This window comes from Pholis gunnellus (assembly GCF_910591455.1).
Source record: "Pholis gunnellus genome assembly, chromosome: 21".
Taxonomy (NCBI): Eukaryota; Metazoa; Chordata; class Actinopteri; order Perciformes; family Pholidae; genus Pholis; species Pholis gunnellus.
In genome coordinates, this window is record NC_136548.1 from 13,662,783 (window position 1) to 13,690,247 (window position 27,465).

Sequence of the window (27,465 nt, forward strand, 5' to 3'; positions counted from 1 at the left end):
AGTGACAGCGACTTGCGGCCCTGTCGTTCTCACCTTCAGACCATTCAGGACCACTCTGGCCCAGAGAGCCAACAAAATGCGACCGCTCACTCGAGTTAGGCATCGGTGAAGGCAGTGAAGCAGGCGGCTATAAAAGCGGAAAATAGAGCCGTGTATTGTGTTTCAACTCTCCAGTTACACTCACCCCCAATCAAAAGGGAGGAGCGGAGAAAAGGTGAAGCGTGAGGTACCCTTTTACCTGATCTGCAGCTGTAGCCCCCCCCCCCCCCCCACCCCACCCCACACCTCCCACTCGTAAGGCTGTGCTATCATGTAGCTCCCTGCTGGCAGGCTCTCTAAATAATTCAGCCCTAGAAACATTAGAAATCCATGAAGAGAGAGGCACAACATGACAAAGACATAGAGGGAATACATACACACACACAATGAAAATAGAATAAAAACACACCTTTAGGACGAGGCTGTACTCCATTGTTCAGCAGTGATCATGCTTGTGCTGGGCGTCACGCTTTCATTCAAAACTAAGACCAGTGGTAAAGAAATTGGGGTGAAAACACATGCTGGACAATGCAAACAGAATGGAGGAGGGGACGAGACGCGCTAATCCAATGGGGTTGACGCACGCCATTGGCAGGGACGGTCCGCTCGTCCACAGCGTTTGCTACAAGGGGATTAGCGTCAAACTAAAACCTGCTTAAATCCACTGCCCCCTCTGACATCACTTGAACCAGATAGTGTACACAGCCAGCACGCTCCTGAGGCCCCTGAATGTGCTCACGGAGTGTAAAGCTAGAGTGTTTACGGTGCTTAGTGGTTATTGCTAACCCCTTCGCTGGCAGCCGGCATCCCCCTGGGCGTGAATGGATCTTTCCCCCCTGAGGGAATGGGGAGGTTGGGGACTGACATGCTTGCTGGAGTGAGTCCCTGGAGAGAGGGGGGAGGGGCGGCTGCAAAGGCTGGAGACCACGAGCACTACTGAGGGTCAGACTTAATCCTGTGGCTACTAGAAGGAGGCCAGGAGATGCTCCACTTGAACCCGTGGAGAATGCACAGCCTCCTCTACTGGGCACCGACAGATTCACATATATGAATACACACACAAATACCCATTCAAGGCAAATGCATGTTAAGAGGGAAAAGCTCCCCCGCCAGGTTTGGTTCACACTAAGGGCTAAAGAGAATTATTTCAGAAAAACAGTGCCATCAAATTTTCCCGGACTCCAAGATGACATCTTCAAATTGCTTGTTTTAAAAAATAAAATAAAAAATAGTCAGTTTACAATGATATACAGCGGTGAAAAGCAGCAAATCCTAACAGGAGTTGCAAAAGAAAAATCTCTTTGTATTCAAAGTGTCAGATGATACACTGACAATAAGGCCATGCTATGCTCGCTTCCAAGAAAATGAATCAGCATGAACTTCACTTTTACCAGTCGAGTCATATTTCCGCTCACAGAGCTCACACAGAGAGACGTACAACAGAGCAGATGTGTCTTATCGGAGATGTTGCCATCTGAGAGATAACTGCCGGTGTTTACGTGCCGTGACAAGAGCAATGCAAACAAAAAAACAGCGGCAGGAGGAGAAGAAAAGGGAGCTTTGATAAGTGTGTGATGGGAAAAAAGCTGATAAGACGGAAAACTGCCAGCTTTGACTTCACCTCTGAGGCAGACAGCGTGGGATAGGACGAGGCAGGAGGGGGTGGGGGGTATGATTGGACTGCACTGGACTGTGACAACTAGACTGCTACCAGCCCGTTTCTGTTCTGTGCTTTATTTCGGTTTGAAATAGGGAACCAGGGTCTAAAAGGAAGAGTCTCCAGGGACGTCATCTGTATGGTCCTGAAGCTGAGACGCAGAGACAGCGTGACCGAGATGGGCCGACTTCATTTAGGAGTGACAAGAGACCGCGGTAGTCTTGCGTCTCTTTATGTTGTCCCACTACCTGTCAAGTCACAGAGGGACACGCCGTAACAAGCTCGTTTTCCTTTTAAAGCTTAAGTGATGCAATCATGATATCATATTTAAAAGAAGTGTGTCTAAATCTGAAATCTGAATTGGAGAACATTAAGTAGGTCAAAACAAAAATAAATCAGAACACTTTCATTTTCCCTATGGCCCTTAGCAGTCCAGTGTGATGCACATCTGAAGGCTTCTTTCATTAGAGGTAAAGCAAACCTCGCAGTGATTCCTCAGTGCTGTCCGCCCAGGTCGGAGTCTCCCTGCGCTTTTTTGTCAGCTTTAAAAACACACCATTAATCACCGTGTTGCATCTCTCTACGGCGATCGCCGACAATAACTTATTTTAATAAGCCCCTTCCAGGGCCGCGTGTCACTCAGATCCCCCGCTTCCTGACAAAATATTAATAACAACAATAAACATCTCGGTCAGGCCTCGTGTTGCTAAAAAAAAAAAAAACGAAACGAGGACATGGCACATCATATCTCCTGCAATGCAAATTGCTGCGTTTCCCACGATTCATAAGCAAAGGGGAGCCGGGGTCCTCGTATTCATATTGTCTGCGTTCTCTGATATGCCTCTCATGAGAGCTGCTCCATAATTAAGTGAGCATGCTATATTACACTCATCAAGCAACAGGGACCCTGTGCTCGCTAGCATGGATGATGATACAATAGAAGAAGAAGAAAAAAACCCTAAAGTTACACGGGTGGATATTTTTTTGGGTGAACAGCATCAGAATTGGTGCCAGCACCCCGCTTGGTAGCTCCCAGCCAATCGGACGGCTCTGTGAAAGACCTCTAGGTGTACAATGTGTTGAACAGACGTCCGGCAACAGTCGTGCCTTTGGAGCAATCTGGCCATCTTTCTAGGGCACGGGACGCTAACGGCGGGACTTGGCAGGCAGCACGGGCAGAGATAGCTACAGAATGATTTAGATAGCTGCGACTCTACAACTGCTGATCCATTAAACTTTCACGGGGACTTCATAAATTAAAGCCATGACTGGAAGAACTTGAAAATCCTACTCAATTACTGTGATTGTACAGTATATTAAAGTTTTAACGAGCCCCTGGGCCCTTTTCTCGCTCTAACACAAGTGCGGGCAGCAAGGGAAAAAAAAACACATGGTACCAATTCTGGTCCGATGGCTTTTGGAGGGTTCACATCTGCTGTGTTAAGCGAGACTCTTTTTCCTCCGCCTCTTTACCACCTCGCATCTCTGCAGCGTATGACGCAGCGTGCCACACGGTCGCATGGGTGGGAGGAACGTGGGACCGAGTGAGAGCCGCTACTGCAAAAACCTTTTTATCAGCCAGGCGAGACCTCTTGGTAGACTTGGTGAGTCAACTGATTAGAGTTTTGTCTTCCATTTTAGAGGGGTTGTTTTTGTCTGTCTGTCTGCCCCCCCCCCCCTCCCTCTCCCCCTCTTTGCCTCGTGCGCAGCCCCGCGTTCTGTCATTACCAAGCCAGTGGCCCATACTGCATCACAGATGGGGCAGACAGAAGGGAGAGACGACAGCCCGCTTGCTTTTTGGAGAGACGAGGAGGAGTGTGCAGCTGAGTGAGAGAAGAGGGAGGGCAGCTGAGTGAGAGAAGAAGAAGAAGAAGAAGAAGAAAGGATAGAAGAAGGGAAAATGTAATTTGCCTCCACATCTCTGAAGAAAAAAGACAAGTAGTCTGGTTAAACAAAAGATCACTTTTCCAATATGTTCAACTAAGCTGTGGTTGTAAGCAGGGTACATAAATACTGAATTCTCCTGTGGTGTTAATGCACGGCTTAATAAAGGAAGGTTTATCCTCCCACACTTGTAATTTCTAGAAAACCTGGAGACCGTTGTATTGTCTCTTTTTCATCGAACAGAATAGGTTCAACTTTCTGATTTCCTAATTTATGTCAGCATGTATGTCAGTATCAGGTGATGTAATAATAATAATAGATGTCTGAATTAGGGTTTGATGTTAGCATTCCACACATGAGCGATTTAAATCCTCGATGCGTAGCCGTCTTTAGTTTTAGTTAAAAGTAATATTACATATATTATTTCTAAACAAATATAATCCTCACTAGGAAGAACAATTGGCTGCCGAGTTCCTTTTGTGTGTTGTTCAGCAACTAATATGGATGAATTATATTCCTAATTATGCAACCATAAAGTGTCATCGTGTAACACAACATGGATAAAATGCAGATGTTGATTAAAAACATGATCTGGTTAGATTAGAGCGCCTCTAATCTAGCCCAGAGGGGAAATAGCACTGCAGTCGACAAATAAAACAACAATGTGAGCGAAAGAAAAAAAAAAAAAGAAGAAGAAGAAGAAGAAGAAGAAGAAGAAGCAGATCAGGAGCAGAACTGTCCTCCCTCCCAGCCACTCGGCCCAGTTGCTGCGGAATGATAAACATTGGTTCAGCTCAAATTAAGCCGAGAACATGAAAGGACCTGAGGCTGGGAGGAACATGGGCCGCGGCAGATCACTCCTCATCTCTTCATATGACAGGAATGAATCTCTTCACCCCTGAGAGAGAGAGAGAGAGAGAGAGAGAGAGAGAGAGAGAGAGAGAGAGAGAGAGAGAGAGAGAGAGATCCTCTCTCTTCCTCATCACGCTGATTTAAAAGCTGATGCTTCCCAGCAGCTGCTTTGATTGAGCTAACTAGCAGCTTTTGATAAAAAAAAAAAAACAGTCGCTACCAGCTCCCTGCCTCCTTATTTGCAGACAGGGCAGATTATGCTAAATACATATCAAGGACTTTAATGGCTTAATCATCCTTGTCATCTAGCCACCGGGTTTCCTTAGATACGCCATTACTGATCCCACTGCCATACATGCTGATGCAAAACAGCCTGAATTAACTATTCCACCAAATATATACATATATATATATATATATATATAAAAAATAAATAATAACACCTTGCATGTTGTTGGAAACTGTCTTTTTAGTGTCGGGGAAAACAATAGAAAGAAAGGCGAAGGCTCCGTTGGACCGCGCAGAGAGAGCGTGGTCTCAACAGACGTTTTTCACTTGAAAGAGATTGAGGGGAGACGGCAGGAATCACGGCTTCATCTGGTCCGGATCGGTTTGCCAAACTGCGGGCCTGGTTTGAAGTGTGAACCTGGATTAGGATGAGTTAGTACCAGTAGCAGCCAATTACGCTCCGTGAGGGATTTTTTGCCTGCGTGTGAAACAAAAAGCAGAGCCTTTTTGCTTCATGTGTGTGTTTTTCCTGCTCGCGCGGTGACAATCTCCATGGCAGCCTTATCATGCCGCTACATGCGATCAGTGGGACAACTTTGCCTGGTCATTGGCTCATGAACAAATCGCAAATCACAAGCTGTTTTCTTTTTTTTTTTTCTTTCTTTCTTTACGCCCTCACAATGGCCGCCAGAGGACTGTTTCACTGATCCTGTATGATGGCCATCTGGAGACTTAGAGAGGGAGAGAGAGAGTGTGTGTGTGTGTCTGTGTGTGTGTGTGTGTGTGTGTGAGAGAGAGAGAGGGAGAAGGAACGTCGGCAGGTACGCTCACCATGAAGCAGCTCTGCATGCATCACAGCGACACCTGTTACCGTCTCTCTGTGGGCTTTGAGCTGGTGCCCAGCAGAGCAGACTAACTGTTGTCCCCCCAGGAATGACTAACTACCTCAGCTGTCTGATTCCACATGAACGCAACAGCTGGATGTGGACCGCAACTCTAATCAGGAAGGATTCCCACCAATGAACGATCCACCTGTGATGTGCAATACGACTGCTTTTTAGGACTCAAAATGATCCTCTACGGGCTTTCAGCGGACGCCTGTCGTCCATGATATCATCTCAAATTCTTCTGTGACAGATGAGAGGTTGATACCACTCATGTCTGTACACTGTCAGCTGGCTAGCTTAGCTTAGCATAAAGACTGGAAACTGGAACAGAATCAGCCTAACAGCCGCTCTGAAGCTCGCTAATCAACATTAAAGAAATGTCTCCATTATTTCATCTGTACGAAAGGGTAAGAAAAAAAAAACAATTCAGCATTTTTACAGGGGGTTATGTAATTAATTAATTCTTGGCCCAGGACCAGTAACTTCCTGAAGTCTCCGCTGGTTGCCTGGCAACTAGACCTGGCAAAAAAAATAAATAAAAAATGTCCATGAACTTTTGGTAACAGGCTTATCTTTGGACGGAGCTAACCAGCTGCTGGTCTTACCTTCAGACATGACAGTGGTGTCGATCGTCTGACTCTCGGCAAGAAAGCGAAGGAGTGTGTTTCTGTAGATTCTTTAGGTTCAAGGCTCTGCTACTTCAGATTAAAAACAGTTTCTAGGCAAAAAATTTACATTGGCTTTAGTATTTTAAGTTTGCAGACAAAAAAAAACGGAGGAAAGAATTGTAGACTTTTTCTGAAATCCTGGCTACAACCCTGATCGCCTTTAAGAAGAGTAAAGTGTTTGCATTTTACTGTAATGTATTCTCAACTGCATTTTCAAATGCTACAAGCTACTACTTTGGATACAGCGTTCACCATCGCTTTTCCACCGCAGTGGCAGAGACCAAAAACTAGGATTTCTTCAGCTAAATTGTCTTTTTACAGGATGCGCGGCACACATGTCCTTCGTTTCGTGTGCCGAGGTGCTTACATCACAAAAACAAACACGCTGGCACCGGGGGAGAGGGGGGGGGAAAGTAATGGTGCGTCTAGCTTCATTTTCCAGCACTGCAGTCATGTCTGCCTCTCCCTGCGCTGGCTCCAGGAGGGCCCAGCAGCTTAACAAGCCTCTCGGGGACCCAGACAGCAGAGAGGAGATGATTCTACCTCAGGACACAGTCTGACAGACATACACACACACACACACACACACACACACACACACAAAAACACGCTGGGCAAAGTCAAACAAGTGGGTTTAAAAAAAATGCACATCCACAAGGCTTCAGACGCAGTTTATACACCCGCACAAAGACTCGTGTTCTTTGTTGCCTGGGCGGACTTTGTAGCTATGCGCACAGCAGGGGGGCTCCTGTTCTGTGCTCGGGCCCTTCAATACAACGCCGCCCTCTAATCCACAACCTAAAGCCTAATGAGCACTGCAGCTTCGTGGTGTAAAAATTGGCTGCTTCCAAAAAACAGCCGTGACAGGAGAGAAACCATCCAATCCCCCGCGGTAATCTAACTCCGGTTCAGATGTTTAGAGATTCTGCATAACCACAAGTCACATAACAAGACACTCGTACATGAACAAACAGAGGCCAGAGGAAAGCCATAATCTCATTTGGCATCCGCCAGATGACTTGTTTGCTGCGGAGGTCAAAATGTATACACTGTTCAACCGTAGTATCTGACAGGTGCTGTGTGCCAGGAGAAAACTATAGCGATCGATGAGTATTGATCATCGGTCTCAGGGTTGTGCTCACAATAAGGACGGCCGGATGGGGGATGTGCAGCTCTGAAGCACTGTCGGGTCAGATATATTAAAAACTAAATGCTGCAAGTATAGTGAGCAAAATAACACAAAACATGACTTATTTGTATAATCACAGTAAGCGATTAAGTGGTTTGTAGAGGTTTCTGTCATCATCTGGGTTTTCAACATTTGAAATACATTGAAAGGCTGTTGAAACAATCGTTATATGTAACGTAAATTGCAAAAATCAACCAAATGTAGGTCAGTTTAAACCTTGATAACTATTTCTGTAATTTGAAATGGAAATCATCCAATCAGAGCTGATTAGATTACTGCTCAATACTAATCAAAATGAGTCTGCTTCACAACTAAGACCATGATTATTTATGAAAAAATGTCTCCGTCTTTGGGAAGAAAACAGACGTAATGCTTTTGGCCATTTAAACAGAGAAGACACAGTCCAACCTAACACACCGTACTTTCTTCACATCAACTGTTACTGCTTATGTTCATCATAATACTCCTACAGATGCATCGGAGCTCTAAACAATATCAAGTTCAATTAACTGTGACGTCCAAAATCTTGACTGTAAATACGATGCGACTCTGCAGTCCTACTTGTGTGTGTTGAGAACTCAAGTGTTTGTTGGGGGAAAGTGTGACTCTCTGAGAGGAGTGAGTGATGGTAAGAAGTTAAGGACGGACACATACTCATAAGTTTACCTTCGCAGATCCGGTCTAGCCTCTGCCTCTTCACTTTGTGTTTGTCAGTCACGGACATGGCGTCAAGCACAGCGCGGCACAGGACGGCACGGCTCGGCTCGGCTCGGCACGGCACCTCTCCTCCTCAGCCGCAAATACTGGCAAGGTTCAGAATCCTAGTGCACTGTCAGCACTATTCCCCGGGGCATACCGCCTCGGCACATACACCTGCAGGAAAAGGCACAGAAACAGAACAAAAACTGGTTAAAACACAACACTGGCGTGCACGCGCACACACACACTTTATATATACACACACATTATTGATGTAAAAGCACACACAAAAAAACTTTAAAGGGTCCTTGACTACAAAGTCACTCAGCCTCTAGCTCACAAAGAGCCTGGGAAGCTGCAGGCGATAGATATACAGAGAATCAGTGAATCACACACATTCTCTCTCTCTCACACACACACACACACTCTGATACTGTTGGTGACAAAGTGCCCCATTTGCTCTAAAAAGTGGCAAAGCTTCCACGCTCTAAAAGCTCCACTTTTCCCCCGTTTGAAGTGTGTTTTCTTTCACTGACAAACACTCATCTGAAGCTTCATCTGACTCGTCACATTCCTCATTGATCGCCGTGACATTTGAGGCATCTTGACTCGGATGGCAAACAGCAATCTACCCCCCCCCCCCCCTCCCTCTGATTTTGCCCTCAAAGCCGTTCAAAAACAAAAGAGAGCATTCATCTGACAAATGTCGATGCAAAATGTGAAACAAGCGGAGAGAAGTTGCGAGGAGAGATTCATCGTGTGACAAAACGAAGCCGTGGTTGATGCTGCTGCACCTGAAGGTTGACGGATTGTCGTGTAATGACACATTCAGGCCAATAGAGGGTAGTTAGAATCTACTCAGAGATCCTACTTACACCTCTGTACCATGTAGTGTTGATTCATTGCATCCATATTTCTCCTCATGGGCTCACACAAATACATGTTCTAATGCAAAAGGCAGTACAACTATATTTTGTTATTTTATTTACTTTGACCAGATTTGAGCTGACAACTTTGATCGTACTTGGTGTTTCAGATTACATCGGTAATTCAGGCTCGACAAAGCCTTCAATTCTGTATCGCTGGCAGACACGCAGGCACATATACGTACAAACACATGTTTGTTAGAGAGAAAACAAAAGGGTATGCTTCTTCTTTTTTCTGGCAGTGCATAAAGAGCACAGTGAGGATCAGCATTTTAGCGAATTAAAGTAAAACGATTGCAACACAACGGGATTAAATGTTGCACCGAAAAAACTCAAGATTCCACATCTTTCTCGTCCAGGACCGCAGCCAGAAAGCGCCTCTCTCCGCTCAGAAAAGTACTGACGCCACGAAAAACATCTCTTTCTCTGCCAGAAAGCGTCGGGACAAAGAGATACGACTGGAAGCCTTCGTCAGTCGTTTGTGGGGGGAAAGAAAAGAGGGGACGGAAGACGAGAAGGTAAAAACACCAACACCCTCTGTGGGATCAGGGTCACGGCAAAGATGGTGAGAAAAGCACCTTTGCAAATGTTTTATGAGAAAGGAAAAGCATTAAATCATGTTTTTGTCAGACCTCAAGGATAGACTCGTGTTTTGGTGAGACACAACTCGACACAGAGTATCTTCAGCATGCCTTCTCAAGTCTCAGTCTATTCTGAGGTGAGGATGCTGCACAGCGCGGGTTACTCTCAGGGCGTCTTTCCCACAAGGCATCACTCTGGCTTCAGTATGTGGAAGGCTTCGCCCTCTCACTTGATTCACGTCTGTCCCTCCTCCTTCCTTTTCATGTGTCCATCTCTCTCTGCGGTGCTGCTGCCTCTCAGGTCTCTCTCACACACACACACACACACACACACACACACACACACACACAGACATCAATCAGAGGGCCCTCTACCAGGGCTGTCCTAGTGTGTGTGTGTGTGTGTGTGTGAGAGAGACATAAAGAGTGAGTGCCAGAGAGGGAGGGAAGTAGAGAAAACGAGCGCTCACAGATTCTCCCCAATTCTTATCCCCTCTTCTCTAACCGCCAATTCTCTGCTTGAAAAAAAAAAACCTCCCTCCATGACTTTATAAAACCCAGCCGAGCAGGACCCCCATGCTTTCATTAAAAAAAAATACAAAATGATTCAAAAGAAAAGCTGAAACAAAGCCAGCGGTGCAGCCAGCAGGGCCTGAAAGGGTATTTGGGATTTCTGCACTCCCAATCCAAACACAAAGGTCATATACATGAATCTTAATATTTAAGAGGCATTAAAAGTCAGATGATCGATAAAACTCCCTGCCTGCGGGGCCCGCGGCTCATTGAAAGAGAAACATTTGTGCGCGAGAAGCAAAGACACTAAAACGTAGAAATCCATATCTGTGATGGCCGCCTCTGTCTCCACAAGGACGCTGTGAGCACAACCACCGTCCACCGACTCGGCTCAATGTCAGCCGCACACGGAGACCACCGGTGTGCAGAGGTGGGGGAGGGGCAGGAGCTTCATACGGCACAATATGTAGAGAGAGACAGCATATGTTATATTCTTATCATTATGGCTTATTTTGTTGGTAGAGACAGGACAAGGCAATCTGTTGGGAGGAACCCTCGCTGGTATGGAGGTTATTTCTCAAAAGGTTAATAGAAAAACAAAATGAATTGAGAATTTTCTGTTAATTGGCAATTTCCTTAACTAAGAATTTCCACGATAGATTAATCATTTTGTCCTTTCTTTCTCGGTCTCATGAACTCTTGTTGGAACAAAAGAAAGCTATTTGGAAGACACCACTTTCGGGCTCTGTGAACTTGTGACGGAAAGTAACCGCCATTTGCGGTCTCCGCCCCAACAATTACTGACTTTAAACCGCGAGAGAATGCGGAAGAACTAATTGAATTAATTTGCGACGGCATCTTCTTGTAACGCGATGAATTTTAATGGCCATCCGTCTTCCAACACGGAGAGACAAAAACACGAACGGGAATTCTCTCCGATGTGATTAATTGACTTTGCGGAGAATAAGAAAATAATTTGGTTTGGTAAACAGACACCGCCCCTGACAAGACTCTCATTAGAAAGCGGTGATTACTTACTTTATTACACACTGATCTGAGGCAATCTCACACCGTCAAACAGAGTCATTACAGTTACACAGTTCATGCGCTGACACGGATCACATTCCTTTTTGTTTGAGACGGACGGAAATGTGTTTGGACAGGAGGGAGGCAGGAGTGAGAGCCGGCTAACAGAGCGCCAGTGGATGAGTTTGAGAGACTGAATAATTAAAAAGGTCAGGCTACCTGCCTGCTGTGTCACACACACACACACACACACACACACACACACACACACACACACACACACACACACACACACACACACACACACACACACACACACACACACACACACACACACACACACACACACAGTTCTGAGCGAGGCGCAATGCACACTGGGGCAAAGACTGAAGAGACGAGTCATTTGGGGGGGAATGATCATTTTCCCTGGAACACAGTGTAGTTTGTGAACTAATTGGGTGAATCCATAATTAATTTGCTGACATTAAGCCTCGGGGTCCGCTCCGCTAAGACTCTGAGACTCTACTTTCTAAGGATGTGATGAAGTGCTGCTGGGGGAGACTCTAGTTCTGATGCTTGGCGGTGCCGGTTCTGACATTTAAGGGGCAGAGACATCTGACAGCAATCCATTTCCACACACATGCCGGTTAACTCCCAATACTGTGTGTGTGTGTGGGGGGGGGGGGGGGGGGGGGGGGGGGGGGGGGGGGGGGATTAGTTTAATGTAGGCCTGCGTTCTCTCAATGAAACATTTAAGTGACGGATAAATCCAGAAAATCCATACTCGACATGTTTTCAATTCACATCCAAATCATTTGTCGCCCGGTTGTTCCTGCTTCTCCTCGGGGGAGAAGAAACATCAATGCTGAGCGATATTAAGGGTTCTCACAGCCGTCTGCGGTGCTGATGAGACATTTCGGGGCTTTTTTGACTTAATAAAGCAGAGCGACAGCGCGTGCAGACATCTGCAGCTGAAGCACACTGTAGCTTCAACCGTCACAAAAACAACAGATGATTCTGTTTAAGGGTTAGACACTGAGCAGCTTCTTTTTTTATTTCAAACAGGGCTCATTGTCAGGTGACGCTTTGACTCGCAATTTTTTTTTTAGACACAAATGTCTGCAGAGAGGGTTAACATGCAATTCAAACAGCAATTGCTCTTTTAAATGCTGAATGTGCTTCCTTTGATTTAGGATATTCCCCTCAAACCAGGGAGGCTCTGTTTTTCATATCCCAGATCAAAAACATGGCAGTTCTGAGTGAAATTTGGTGCACGATTCGTCTTTAAAAACAACCAACACACTTCATGTGTATTTATGTTGTTATTTTCTCATGAGCTGCTGCACTTACTTGACTGAAACAATGAATGAATCTGGCACATGTATACCACAATTACCCATCACAGCGTTCAACCTGATGCAGATCCACATGAGCACTTTCTAGTTTGCCTCCTAATTATGATAAAAAAAAAATATCTTAAATAATATGACTAAAAGCTCCAAAGATCAGAATGACGTCGGATTACACGGGAATAGTCTTTTGATTTAGATCTGTTTGAATCGCATTACGTAACCGTAAATCCTTTTACTGTACAACAATCTTTTAGAGCCAATCTCACCACGTTTTCTTTGCGAGTGGCGGGAAACACAGAAAGCACACCGACACTGAGGGGATTTTTATCAATCATCAGATGGAATGAACTCCAAAAATATTTGGACAGTGTTGCATCCTTTTGGGAAAACCGCGCTGTGACTCATTGTGCTGAGCAATGACATGTTTTTGCAGTCAGAGGCAGCGTACTTCTTATCTGCATTGGATGGACAGTTAGAAAGATTAAGATTATCTAACTGGTTATTTTTTTAGTAAGCTGACAAATGATCTCTCATTCAGGGAGATCTGTAGATGAAATCTTTCGATGAGTCGACCGCGCCGCAGCTCTGAAGTCTGTATTTATCTTTCCCAGCTGAAGCTATACGACCTCTTTGAGTTTGCGAGGCAGCGTGTCAACGTGAGTCCTGTGGTAATCCTCGCCAAGACTTTCCAAAAAAAAAAAAAAACAAAGCACTTGCTTCAAGATAGAGTTGGATAACTTCAGCGGTTACTTGTCCTGACTTAATTTCCCAGCGGGGGGTTCGACGGGGGAAATAGTGAGCAGGAGAGACAACTGTTACAAGTTATCTGACAGGGCGCAGCGGGAGAAACGTATACAGCAATATCCATCCCGCGTACAGACGGTTCCTATCCTGTCTCTTCAGAGGCTCGGAAAACGAGAAAAGCGAGTCAAACTTCTGACACCTTCACCCTAAGAGGCAAAACAATATCTCAATCCTCTAAATGTCCTTCAGAAATAACAAACACGGGTCTCAATGACAAAGTTGTTTATACTTTTGATATTGCAATCCATTATTACCCCCACCCCCCCCCCCCCCCCCCCCCCCCCCCTTTTCATTTTCATCAAAAAAAGGCCCCTGTTTTCTTTCCACTAGAGCCCCGTTTGAACAATGGGGGCCATTTTTCCCTTTCAAGCGCTGGAGTTCCTCCAGAGGTAAATCTGTCAGCGCCGGGCCAAAACAAAGAGAGAGAGAGAGAGAACAGGAAGGTGCGGACACCCTGCGGCACCAGCGAGGCTCTACTATAAATATCAACGCACATGCCCAGATCCTCAGCGCCTCGGACTGGGGGGAGAGTGTGATTTCCATCAACTAAAGAGGCCTGTGACAGCGTGGGCAGGTGACAGCTTGACACGGTTATATTTAGCCCGGTGAGCACGCCGAGCTGAACGCCGTCGAACTGCGGAATAGTTAACTAGTGGAATCGGTAATACAAATCGGTAATACAAATCTACAAACAAAGGCCGCCCCTTGCATTCGAAGTTGCTGGAGCCCACCTTGTGCTATTTACATCCGATCAATAAACTCTTCCGTTTCTCAAAGATCCAGAGGCTGAGGTTATCGGTGAGAGCCGCACCAGCCGCAGCTGAAAACGACTTCCCGGCACAGCGGGGGGGGGGGGGGGAAAACGCCTGCAGCGTGCCAACCCGGTGAGCAGAGGGGAGGCGTGGCCTGCCCAGCGAGGGCGCGGTAAGGGCTGACTCGGTGTCAGCGAGAGGCCAGGCTCCGGCTCAGACGGGCCCGCCTGAGTCCGGCTCCCTCTGGGTCCTTCCAGGAAGAGCCCGCGTGATTCAAAGCTTCCTGGTCCAGGAGAATGAGGTGCTTCCACCCCCCCCCCTCAGAATGTGCCCACGAAAACACACTCAGCTCAGCCCCCTCCCTGTGGACGGTGAGACAGCCAACTCGGTGCTGTACTTGGGCTTACATTGGGAGGAGGCCAAGTTAAACAATGTGTTGATAAAGTCCAGAGCAGAATGGTGAGAGGAACACAGAGAAAGAGCATGAGGTCCGGGGGGGGAGGATTCACACAGGCAGGAACATTTAAATATAATCTTTTCGGCTTGTCTAATTTACGTAGTTTTCGAGTCCCATCAGTAACAATAACATTGTACTCACAAAGTTAATTGCAGAGGTCTGGGAACAGAACGACTTCACTGAAAAAAGAAGTCAGACGGAGGAAAGAAAACAATCAAACAATCAGTTTTATACAAAACCCTCAGGTTACAATTTGGAAGCAAAAAAAAAGACGGCAGGTTAATTCAAACGGTGAATGATGGCGACCTCGTTTCTTGTGCCATCGGGCTCGTTGTAAGGATGCCGATGTTTCCGGATCCGAGCAATTTGATTGAGCACATTATGTTATCGTAAGCGGAAAACGATGGGCAAAAAGCACATAATAGACAAACAACCACAATTTGACTTTAAAGGCAGCAACGGCCGTGAGGGTTTTCTGCCCCCCGAGCACAGTCTGAATGGCTATATTTTGGAAAGAGCTGTCGCCAATAACTGACTTTACTGGAGAGCTCCTCTGATGGGCTCTCAACACAAGGTTGGCCTCTCTCTCTCTCGCTCTCAACCACATCCTATCATCTCAGGCTCTACTAATGCGCCATGCTTCCAGGGAGTACTGACACACACACACACACACACACATATATATATATATATATACACACACTAGCACATAGCTCAGTCAATTAGTCCTGGCCCAACCTTGCAGCTGAGAGATAAATGGTGTGGAGTCTCAGCAGGCCTTTGTGTGAAGCTGTGCTCCTTGTCCGCCGTATGTAGAACAGCTCTCTGGAGGAATGCTAGCCCCTCCAACGCGACGACAGACGTGGCAAGCGTCAGGCTGAGGAGGGGCTCCAAGTGCTCTGGATTATATTAAAATATGACCACAAGGACCCCCCCCCCCTTACACCAACTCCCTAATCAGAGCTGGTTTGAGAAGCGAGAGGAGGAGGTGGGGACGTTCTGTTGGGGTGCAGAGCGGAGTATAGAATTCCAGGTCGTTCCACTTACGCCTCATTAACCATTCGTTTGTGCTGTCGAGCTGTAACCTGTCAGCTGAAAGAGATCCGATACAAAAAGACACTGCTGCCACACAGCTGATTCGGAGAATGACCTTTAGTATGTCTGAAACAACACTAGCTTTTTTTCAGGAGTGTTTCTTTTTCCTCAACACGACTGAACAACCCGGAAAAATGGGTCAATTTATTTTTCCTGTGGTCTCTCTCAGTCAGCAAACAACACAATCATTCCATCACGGCCCACATTTGATGAAGAGTGCTACTCCGTATCACTGCCCGTATCAAATCACATTTTTTTTCCTGATGAATAGAGGAGGGTTATGTTATTGTTTTCCAAAAGCTGAACCCCCCCCTCACTGAAACTCAAGGTTGAAACAAAAATATAAATTTCTGGGTGTGAAAAACGGCAAGTTTAGCGCAGACGGAAGGGAAAAAATCTGGGTTTTCATATTCAACGAGCTCAGCGTGGACGGGGTTTTAGCAGGAGGAGGCAGGAGCAGAAAGCCTCCCCTCCATAGGTGTAGTAAATCAAGTGGGTAAGCTGCATTATCTGCAACAACACGACATCCTTTTAACACCTGACACACCCGGTAACAAGCGGCTACCCCCACTGCGTCCTGTTGATATATTATACAAGGCTCCCACTCCTCACTAACTTTTCACGAGATGTCAATCCTATCGGTGCGCACACACACACACACACACACACATACACACACACATACACACACACCTTTAAATCAGCCTCGGATGCCAGCAGGTTGAGGCGGATGCAGGTGTTTATATGAGAGCGAGGGGGCCTTTTCCATTGATGGCAAGCTACACACACACACACACACACACAAACACACAATCACACAGCAAGGTGAAAAATTACAGTGCGGGTCTGGCGGATTAACTGCGGAATAAAAGTGCTGATGGGCAACAAAAGGAGGAAAAACAGCTATTCATCACCCTGGCACAGGATCAAACTCACACACTTCTGAGATGCCCGCCTTGAGTCATGGTGCAGCGCCGGTCTGGTGGCAGCTCCACAGATAATGCTGCCCTACCTGAATGGATTAGAGCACAGGAGCAGCCTCTCTTTCCTAAAAAAATGGAGCGCGTTCCCCCGCATCTCCTCAGCGCTGAAGAAATCTGTTCATATGTGTTCAACAACTAGACTGAGATTTTTTTTTTTCCCCCGTTTTTTGTGAGTGTTTTTCTGGTTGTTGTTGTTGAGATCATCAAGCATGCAGCCGAGGTAATTTTCTCAAACGAATGCGGTCGCTGTGTTTTTTGCTGATCCTGCATTTCCTGCAAATTGGGGGGGGGGCATCTTTGTGAAACTTAAATCACTTTTTTACACCATTAGCGCTCCATGCTGCTCTTTCAACTTACACTCCAGGCACGCACATTCAACATTTTTGGATGATATTCATGCAATATAATATGTCCAGAACAGCTTGCCGTAGATTCTCCAAGTCACTCAACTGGGTGGAGGAACATCATTCACCTTCAGAACTCCATTAAAATAATGATCATACTTCAAACCTTTCAGTGACCTCGCGCAGAGGGAGGCATTGTCCTCCTGCAAGACATCGCTCCCGTCAAGGAAGAAAAGGACTGAGACAGTTTCATCTTGCCATCTTGATCCAAACCTGGACCTACTCAGCATTTATATACATGGCACATAGAGGTATGCAACCATCTGCATTAGTGATGCTCCTCTAGAAATTCATTCAGGTTCTTCCGACAATCTTCCACCTGTTTGTCAAATGGTGCTCCGTTGGATTTAGCCAATTACTCATCCAATCAGTGTCAAGGCTAGTCTAAAAATGACTATCAAGAGTTCTCGTTTGGTCCAACCAACAGTCCAAAAAAGCAAAGAATCAAACAAAGAGAACCATTCGAGAAGCGCTCATCAAGCAGTTTTGGCTCGACGAGTGACGAATAATTAATTGGTTATCAATCAGTTAATCAACTGATCGTTTCAGCACCAACATGCGCTGAATGGAAGCTCTGCAATCTTCGCTCTACAAGCTGCCATCTGTTACAGTGTTGGCGTCGTCTCTCAAAGACCAATCAAAGCGCCGTTTTATCAACAATCTGAACATCAAAGGGGGGCTAATAAAAACCATTAATATGAATATAATGTCATCAGCTTTATCTTCAAACCGCTGAGAGTGTTGTGTAATATCAGCGCTCCGCTAGATAGGCCGTTTAAATGCATGAAGCCCACGGTCTCGTGTGAATAGGGTACGTAAAGATGTGTGTGTGTGTGTGTGCAGAAGCCGCTCAATGGGAACTCCTCCCAGGCCCCGACAGTACAACGCCCGACACAACGGGGGAGGAAATGCCATGCAAAAGGATGAATCATGGGATTGTACCCGCACACAGAGGAGACACACTGACCGCCTCAGGGCTCCGGGTCACTTGTGTTGTCTGAGCAGCGGCGACTGACACTCCCGACACAAACGTCTCACACACACACACATGTACACAAGCAACTTCTTTTTCTTTTTACAGTTTTCTAAAAACCAGATACCCTCCTCTGTTTTTTGTTTTCATTCATGAAACAGTTGCTGTCAGAGAGAGCCCCCCCCCACCCCACCCCTCCCATGAGAATCGGCGGTGGCCTCCATTTCAACTCAGCGGGTCACGGGGGTCGCTGCGCCTTTTAAAGAAGAGAAAGGCCCCCGTCACAGCGTCACAGCGCCGCAGCGCCACGTTCTCTCTCCTGTCGGCCACAAAATGTCTCCCGACACAAAGCTCTCGTATCAGCGCACTCCCACAGCACCGCCAACAAATGTGACCTCCTTTTTATTCTCTCTCCTCCCACTGCTAAAATAAAAGAGAAAGAACTTTACTCACCTCTACCTTGCCAGCCGAAATAAAACAAATACATGAAATCAGGGTGTTCTGCCACTCATGCCAGACCACAAGCAGAAGTAATGTTTTTTTTCTCTCCGCTAACTTCCACTCGAGATAGTTTCCATGTTACAGTTTAAGGTGACGGCTTCGACTTTATACTCCTTGTGTTCCAGGCCTGGGGGGAAAAATGCTTTTCACTGTTTATCTTTGGCTGGCTGGTCTGAGCCAAGGTCTGTGAAACACCGCAGAGAGCCGACGCTGCCACTTCTCAAACATACTGCAGGAAGAGAAATAAACGAGTGCTTTTGCAGAGCGATGCCGTGTCTTTGAACACAGAGTTACAAATGTTGGACAGGATTGAGGTTAATTAGACCTTTCTGCTTGAGCTGCACTCGTAATTCCAGATGACTTGATTGAATGTCTGCACTTGAACTCAAATGATGTCAGCGGTTCTTAATTAATCGGTTCATCGTTTTAGTCATCTATCAAGCAAAGATGGCAAACATTCATCGGTTCCTTTGTTTAATCTCACGGTCGATTACATATCTTTAGATTTTGGACTGTTGGTTGGACAAAACGCACACGTTTAAGACGTCACCTTGATGTGTACAAAGCTGTGTTGGACATATTTGACATCTATAGACCGAACAATTAATCTGGAAATAACCGACAGATTAATCAATATTGAAAATAACGATCGGCTGCAGCCTCTACATCTTCAGTCACTCCTGTGTACACTGTGTGGTAGAATATGCTAACAGAACTAATAAGGTCTTCTGAGGTGTGACCCCATCCATCTGCTCCCAGAACACACACACACACACACACACACAGCACCCCCACTCACCACACACAGAGGTCTGCCCGGATTAAATGAAGTGCATGGAGAGCCGGGCCCCCATTACTCTGCAGAAGCCACTTCACTGGTTGCTTTACTAGCCGGCGTTTCCCCCCCAATTATAAAAGCACAGGGCTTAAGTCAGAGGTCAGCGGGGGGGGTTGGTAGGGGTCGGCCCCTTGTGGGGATGACCTTAGCGAACTTGGGGGGGGGGGGGGGGCAGGGCGCGACCGAAAGGCCATGAGGTGAGAGTCCAGCTTAGGGGTGTTGAAATAGATGAGGACTTGTGTGTAGCTTTGGCTGTTGTGTGGGGAACAACAAAGACACGCAAGTGGGTTTTTTTTGTGGGTCTTTTTCAAGAGAAGAAGAAACCTGATGCTGCAGGAAATACTGCTGGGAGTGGACACTCTTTTAGCCAAATTAACTTCCAAAGTAATGGGGGAAATACAAGAGGGAGGAGGAGGGCGAGGAGGAGGGAGAGGAGGATGGAGGAGGAGGGGGTGGGGACAGTGTGTAGAGTAGGTGACAGGCAGGACAGTGGTGTGTGTGTGTGTGTGTGTGTGTGTGTGTGTGGGGAGGGAGGCTTCCATCTCTGCGCCAAAAATTAACAATTCCACCCCGCGCTGAGTCTGCACGACGTTGAACGCATGAGACGCATGAATTATTGTGCGGAGAGGGCTGAATTAACTCTATATATCAAGTGGAGTCAAAATAGTTCAGGGGTGAGGGGGGCTGTGTGCCTCAGCTGACGAGGGGGGGGGGGGATAAGTGGGTGTGCGTGGGGAGGACGAGGGGGGGAAATAAAAGTAACTCAGCATTACTATCTCCTCCCATTAAAGTTAACCACTTCTCCCTCCACAGAGCCGTAAAGCTGTCAAACTGACCTCGGATTTATTCTGCCCTTGCCCAGGCTCCTGTCCTAACTGTCGCATGCCTCCAATTAATTTTTTTTGTGTGTGTGTTGCTCTCCATCCCTTCCCCTGTAAATGTAATGAGATTGCAGCGCCCGAAAACTGCTGACTCCCATTAATGCACAATTCCTGAATAATACCGAAAGCGGGCCGCAAGAGGGGAGAGGATGCTCGCTCGCCCCCCCAATAATGGCGATTTAAAAAGTGCACAGTTTTGCCTGAGGTGTAATTAACATTATTCATCGCGGCGGTTTTCACATCTGCACACAACGGACTGAGTGAAGCTCAAAGCGGACAACACCGACTGTGATGTATGTCGGACTCTCTGTGACAGATCCAGTACAATCATCAGATCTGACCCATTCGTCCTCCTACTCTTCCCCCACACTCTCGGCCGCTCCTTCCCGCAGAGGCGGAAGTTGTCTCGATAAAAGGAACGTGCAGCTGCGGCGAAGAGGGAGAGGAAGTCCAGGAAAAGCCCTTTTCAGTATTCACTACAACGGCGAGCGGCTGAGGCGAGCAGGTGAGGAGATCAGATAAGAGGGAAATGCCTGCAGTTATTGCATTTGGCATCGCAACCTGCAAACAAGGTCAACCGCGGGCTAATTGAGTCGAGGTTTTAATTACCCCGATCATAACCTTCATACGCAACCGGGAGACGCACAGAGCCACGCCGCCTATTGGCCAATGGTACGATTGAGTTGTGGGGGGGGCGGGGGCTGCAGGTGCACAGCGGGGGGGTGGGGGGGGGATGAAATAGACTGTTTTTGGTCAAAGCTGAGCGCAGCTGGCAAGTGTTGGTGTGGAGGGACTTTATTACCCAATAAACTATCCGAGACAATTCACTCACACCGTCTTCTGTGGGCAGCAAAAGCCCCCCCCCCCCTCCCCTCCCCTCCCCCCGATTCAATTACTGCTGAAGCTCAACATGGAGAGCCCGAGGAGACCGGCGAGGCTCCACTCATTGTTCTTCGTGTCACCTTCCTGAGCACAAAGTACAGCGGCCCAATGTTCTCACACTGCCGGAGCTAAATGAAAGGAAACTCCGCCGGTTGGAGACGAAACCCAATACGTGAGCGTAACACCCGGCAATCTGAAGATTGATATGTTCTCATGGGCGACTAATAACTCTTTTGTCAGTAGAAATAGAGGATTCAGGCACGCTGCAGTGATTGATTGACATGTTGGGGACAATTAGAAGCTCAAGGAAGCGAGAGTTTCTTGCTTGTTTTGTTTGTCTTTTGTTTGTGTACTTGGGAGAAGATTCATTAGGCCCCTGCATGGAGGATTTGAGGTCTGCGGAGCGAGAGGGACCCAGCCCAAGTGAAGCATGTCAAATTAGGAGGAGAAAAAAAAAATCAAGCCGCTGCTACTGGGACTCATTAGAACCTCAACAAACACGGCATTTTGTTGTGTATGTGTGCGTCTGCCTCCTCTCATAAAAACAGAGTAGCGCTGCTTTGTGTGGTTTTAAGTTATTTTCATCATAGCAGTTTGTTTTATGAGGCAACCGAGCTGAGAGACTCTCCAAACAACTTTAATGAAAGTGAGGATCCAGTGGCCTCCTGGGAACCAAAGTGCTAAGCCGATGTGCCGACAGAATAACCGACGTGTTGTTAAATTAAAAGTATCAGGTGGCTTAAGTAAAGCACCCAAGTTTCCCAGCTTACAAAAACAACAAGGACACCAGAGCCATTGATGCACAGCACCTCTGTGTGCATCTGACAAGCAGGGGTCGACTACATAACACAGAGATGAGGTAATACAAGTTATTGAAACATGGCAGTTATTAGGTTTTTAACACTGTAACTGTGGCTGCTGGATATTCTGCTATAATTAGATGGGACATGAAATAATAATGTAACATGTAGCAAGTTCCAGCAGTTCAATGCCATTTAAAAAATAAATCCCCCCCCAAAGAATTGACACAGATATGCAGGATTATTGTCTTTTGGTCAATGTCAATGTGTTTTTTAAGAACCGTAAGCTTGGAGTTAACTTCCACTTTTTGTAAAGTGAATCGCACACCAGCAAGTCAAACATCTCATCTGAAAGAATCTCATTGTGAATGATAAGAGTATTCCAAACATAACAAGTCATCAGTCTAACTCACTGCGCTCCCAAAGTGCTTTGTTTCCCCCGTCACAGCTCGACACACACAAGGTTATCCTCTCAGTGTACGCACAGCTAATGGCAGCAAACGCACATGCGTCCGCGCTGCTGCGTTCACAATCAGCAAGGACACCGCTGAAAGCCCGCAGCCTGTTCAACGTTGTTAAACCCACGGACGCACTCTGAAGTTTTAGAACGGACACAACCGACCAAGTAATACAGCCCATAAAATACAGTATAGACCCCTGAAGATTTAATGCCGCTGCGACTACTCAGTGAGCCCAGCTGTGATGGTAAAGGAGGAGGGGGAGAAATTCAGAAACACGCAGAGGAGAAAGTCGGAGTGCTTCCTCAGCTCAGCCGACAACATGCCCTTTACAGGGGCCACCAGGCACGGCAGAGCCGGTAATATACGGGATTTACATCCCGCCGTACTTCACCCTCCCGCGATGAGAAAGGGGAAGTCCAATTTGTTATTGGAGTGGTGGAAGAGAAATCTGCCAGCGCACTGATCTGTGGGGTTAAAAGGGAAGCTAATCTATCCCCGGGCCCCTCCACGCCGGGGCCTTCAAACGGCTCACTTCACCACAGAGCCGCTGCAGCACAACAACTCCCAGCGCCTCGGCGATCATCCCAAAGCTTAACCCTCCGCTCCTCTCTGTGCGTCTACACCTGTGTGATGTCTCCCCCCCCCCCCCCCCCCCCCCCTCGACAGGCATGGAGGTGTGGCGTTTCCTGTCCCCGTCTCTCTCCCCCCTCTGCCCCTCCCTCACACCCCTCGCTCTCTCCTCCCCAAGTCCTCAGATCATTTCAAAGGGGCCCCGGAGATCAAAGCTGGCCCTTCTTTCAAAACGGACGGGAATGGGGGATGTGTTTAGAGAATCATTTATTAGAATTTTTTTGGATTTTTTTTTAAAGACCCCCACCCCTCCTTTCCACTCTAGTTTCTGTCCACCCACTATTTCCTTTCCCCCTTGCTATCCCCACCCTGCTCCCGCTTTAGGCAGCTTTTAATATGAGGAGAGAATAAGCTGGTCGTCGTCTGCAGGCGACGGATGGGCGGGACGGGCCTGGGGAGCGTAGTTCAGCTACACGGGAACACTTGCGTCTGATGGATTAACCCCTCCTGCACCGACATACCAAGTGGTGCCTGAACATGTGTGTGTTAAAATGACAGACGGAGGCCTCGTTAGACTTGATTTAGGAGGTTTGGTGGGCTATGCTTAAAGGGTATGCCGTTACTGCTTAGCAGCGGAGCAAACAACAAATCCATCTTCCTGATCTGCTCATTGTCTCTGAGAGATATTACAACAGACAATGTGGAGCAGCGCAAACCATATATATATATATGGAGTGATTACATACATAACACAGTTCACATCCTGTGCTAAATCACGGTTAGTGTCAAATGCATTCCGTCTCTCGCTCTCATCACACACACACACACACACACACACACACAGACACACACACCTCAGCTGACCGGCCTCCAGCAGGAAGGGTGACCCTGTGAAAGGGCTCCGTCACAGTCCCTGCCCAGCAAATGGACTGAAGCTTGAGGCAGCTAATGGCATAATGAGCCTGGAGTGACATTTTTGGCCACGGGCTCAGGGAAGGCCCTGGACAGAGGCTATGCACGTACACGTACACGTACACACACACACACACACACACAAAGGATGCTGATGGTGTGTCCGTAGTCTCCATCATTCTGACACTGTCTCCTAGTTACCCAGTGATGTGTGTGAGCGGAGTGTGAGCTGCTGCTAATGCCATTTCCAAGAGTTTCATTTTTCATGATACCCTAGTTTTGGTCATCTTAGCGAAATTTAACTTTTTTTTATAAAAGTATAAATTGTTTTCCTACTAAATGATACATTATATTTAGTAGAAAAAAACAAATTCTTAAATGCGTAGTTCAAGATTTTGGGAAAAAACAACGACTCTTATTTATTTTCTTCGCAATTCTCTTGTCTGTAGGAAAACGCTACAGCCAGCTAGCTGAGCTTATCATAAAGACTAGAACAAATAACAAGAATAACAAATTGTTCATGGACTAACGTGATAAAAAGTTTGACACCCAACCGGACAACATTCACAGAATCTAGGCAGCGGGAGCCTAACATGCAGTCTCAATGTGGTCTGTCAAGGCTCCACATGCATTCTGCTGGGACCGGCTTCACTCGCAACTCTGCTTTACAACAAAGGACTGACAAGCGACTGAGTCACTGAGTCATCGACATGAACCCTAACCCTACACCTCTCAAACAAGAACGTACTTGAGATGACGCAATCCTGGAGTCAAATTACATTTACATTCATTTAAAAAGCGTCCGTAATCAACATTTCATATTTCATCCTAATTGTATCAAATAACAATGTGAAAGGGCTTGTTTGTAGGGATTAACATTCAGAGAATTGTCACCTGAATCTGCATCTCCCCTCTGCTTTACAGATGTAACGCTTTAGCTCCTCAGCACACAACTTTAGCTTCACCCTCACAGTGTCGGGGCGCAGCGGGCAGCTGTTTTCAGACAAAAAAAAAGAAAGAAAAGCTCTTAAAACCCACAGTACACTATCTGCTCGCCACCAAAAAGCAGACAGACACCGTTGGTGAACACAGTGGAACATTTAGCAGCTAAACAGCCAGAAAGAGACCGAAAACAGAGCTGAAAAAAGATTGAATAGTGGATTAGCATTCACCAGACAAAACCAAATATTATTCCAAATGCATACTCGTGTTGCTCGGTGGGTGCTGGATGTGTGAATAGGCGAGAGTTCCTCATTAAAACCTAAAAGGAGATCATGTGTCAACGTGTGATATCAACTCTGCTTAAATCTCATACCAAACACACAGTCTGTGAGATAATGGCTGGCGTCACCCAGCTAACTGACATTTGACAGCATGCCTGCTCTGAAGGACTCACTCTGCAGCGAGGATGCTGCAATCTCCAGTCCATCCTTGGCAGTAACTGAGAACGCAGTCAAATTCCCGGGCTGGAAGGTTTGACAGCCTCCCTGCATGTCAGGCTTAATGTATTTTCTGTTTCAGTTATAGATGAGCAGGGAGAGCGGATTGTTTAGCACAGGTCTCAGAGCCCCTGCAGCCTGTGGAATCAGCCATGATGTGGGCTAAAGGTTCCCCTTTCTTCCCTTTTCATTCTCTGACCTAGATATGTGTGTGCGTGTGTGTGTGTGTGTGTGTGTGTGTGCGTGCACTGGTGTGGATATGAGCTCTCTATGAGAGTGAATATGCGCTGGGTGGTCCTGTCTGGATTCATCGTAGGCTCTGGCTATGAGCCAATACCTTCTGCCCGATTCACCTGGGACGCTCTCACGTCTTTGAGAGCTTTGGTAGCTCTGTTCTGACTGTCGAGGAGAGACATGAGAACCGGACCCCACACAGGGAAGAGAGAGAGAGAGGGAGAGGGAGAGAGAGAGAGCAAATTAAACACAAAGAGACAAGAGGGAAGAGCCCAGATGAGCCGTAGAGTCTAGTCGGTCAGGCAGAAGTGGGCCAAGCTGGTGTTGCACTCAGGAGATGACACACATACAGGCTACTCCAATGACTGGAGACAAGCCTTGCAGTCTCTCTCTCTCTCTCTTTCTCTCACACACACACACACACACACACACACACACACACACACACACACAGAGCCAGAGTCCCCTGGGTCCTGGTTCTCCAGCGCTGCATGCTGATGTTGTGAAAAATACAGCTCAAACATCAAGCTGACTAAACAAGAAGAAGACGTCTTAATTTGGGGCGGGGACGAGAGGAGGCGGGGCGTGAGGGTGACTCCAGGAAATGACACGTCGTTACCCGACGAAGCCCGACATCGTGCATCAACATGAGCAGAGACGTAGAGCGGTTGTCTTTAAAAACGGCGCAAAATAGTGAAAAACTGTCCAAATAATAACGAAGCCCAGAGAGACATCTTCAAAATACCTTTTTTTATTTTCTTTGAGCAAGAGTCCAAAACCCAAGCCGTGAAAACATGCGAGGCACTGTGGCCACTTAGTGCGGATCACAGGAGCCGGAGGACAATGGCCGCCTCTTAGGCACAGGTTAATGGAGCCTTCCAGAGGGCACCCCTTTTGGGCCTCCCCAGGTTAATTACAGAGCAACGTACCGACAGGCCGCCAAGTTCATTTTATGCAAAGCAGACAGGTTGCAGAACTTGTGCTTAGCTTCCACATGTCCATGGAAGGAGCTGTATCCTCTGCACCGGTCATCCAATCAGTGTGTAAAGCCAGAGCTCCTCTGTCACGATGATAAACAAAAGGCAGATTTGGCCCACGTGTCGCTACCTGCACCCTTTTGTTTATGTCCTTATCCTGACAGCAGGCCACCATGCTGTTATTTTTTGCCAAAAAAAATATGAAATTCCCAATAGTCAATATCTGAGGAGAAACAATAACAACCTCCAAGATAGGCACCTGTAGCAACATGACAGGATTGATAGCAGATGCACTGGGATGTTGGAGTGGGATGAATCCCTTTGCGCGTCAAACACTCAGATTTGCTAAAGCATTCTCTGGTTTTTATTTCTGCCACGGTAAGATAAACTCTATCTCCCTCATCTTAAGTCCACTTCACACTCCAGGACCCTTCAGAGCGGCTGCATTTTGGCCACAGTGGGTTGGACGCGAGAGGGGTCACACGATGGCTTAAAGTCATATTTTACTTTCGAGTATCTCACACTCACACCCACCCCTCAGAACCTGGTAAACAAGACTGTGACACCACAACAACAAGGCGCTCCTCGCTCTGACCAATCCCTATATCCCTATAGCTCCTAGTTGGGCAAACATAGGTCTCCTCTACAGCAATGCTCCATGTTAGTTCTGCTTAAAAACATGACCGATGAGCGACATGCATCGGGGGTGCAAGAAACGGGGAAAATCCCCCTTTTTTCATTTCACCACGATGGCAGAACTAGTGTAGAATTCAGACCACAGGAAGTGGGCGGGGCTGAGAGTTACACATTTAAGGAGGGGGACTGAAGGTCTGGGGATTAATGTGGTTCTCCAAGTTTTCTTGAATCCTCTTTTGGGATGCACTGCGAGGGCAAAATAAACCCAATGAAAACACATCTTCATAGACTGATCTGACATAAGAAGAATTTAAATGGCTCATAATTACAATACTGGTTTATTAAAGCCATTTATCTTCAGCGTT

The 27,465-nt window shown here is 46.9% G+C and overlaps 1 protein-coding gene across 2 annotated transcripts in view; it reads right to left on the minus strand.

Annotated features, from left to right (window-relative positions):
- Positions 1-27,465, minus strand: part of ctbp2l (C-terminal binding protein 2, like) — a 68,217-nt gene that overhangs the window by 37,763 nt on the left and 2,989 nt on the right. For both annotated transcript variants that reach the window (XM_079183007.1, XM_079183008.1), the window contains exon 2: positions 8,071-8,277. In XM_079183007.1, the coding sequence (XP_079039133.1) occupies positions 8,071-8,128 (58 nt within the window). In that variant the 5' untranslated portion in view covers positions 8,129-8,277. The remainder of the gene's footprint in view (positions 1-8,070; positions 8,278-27,465) is intronic.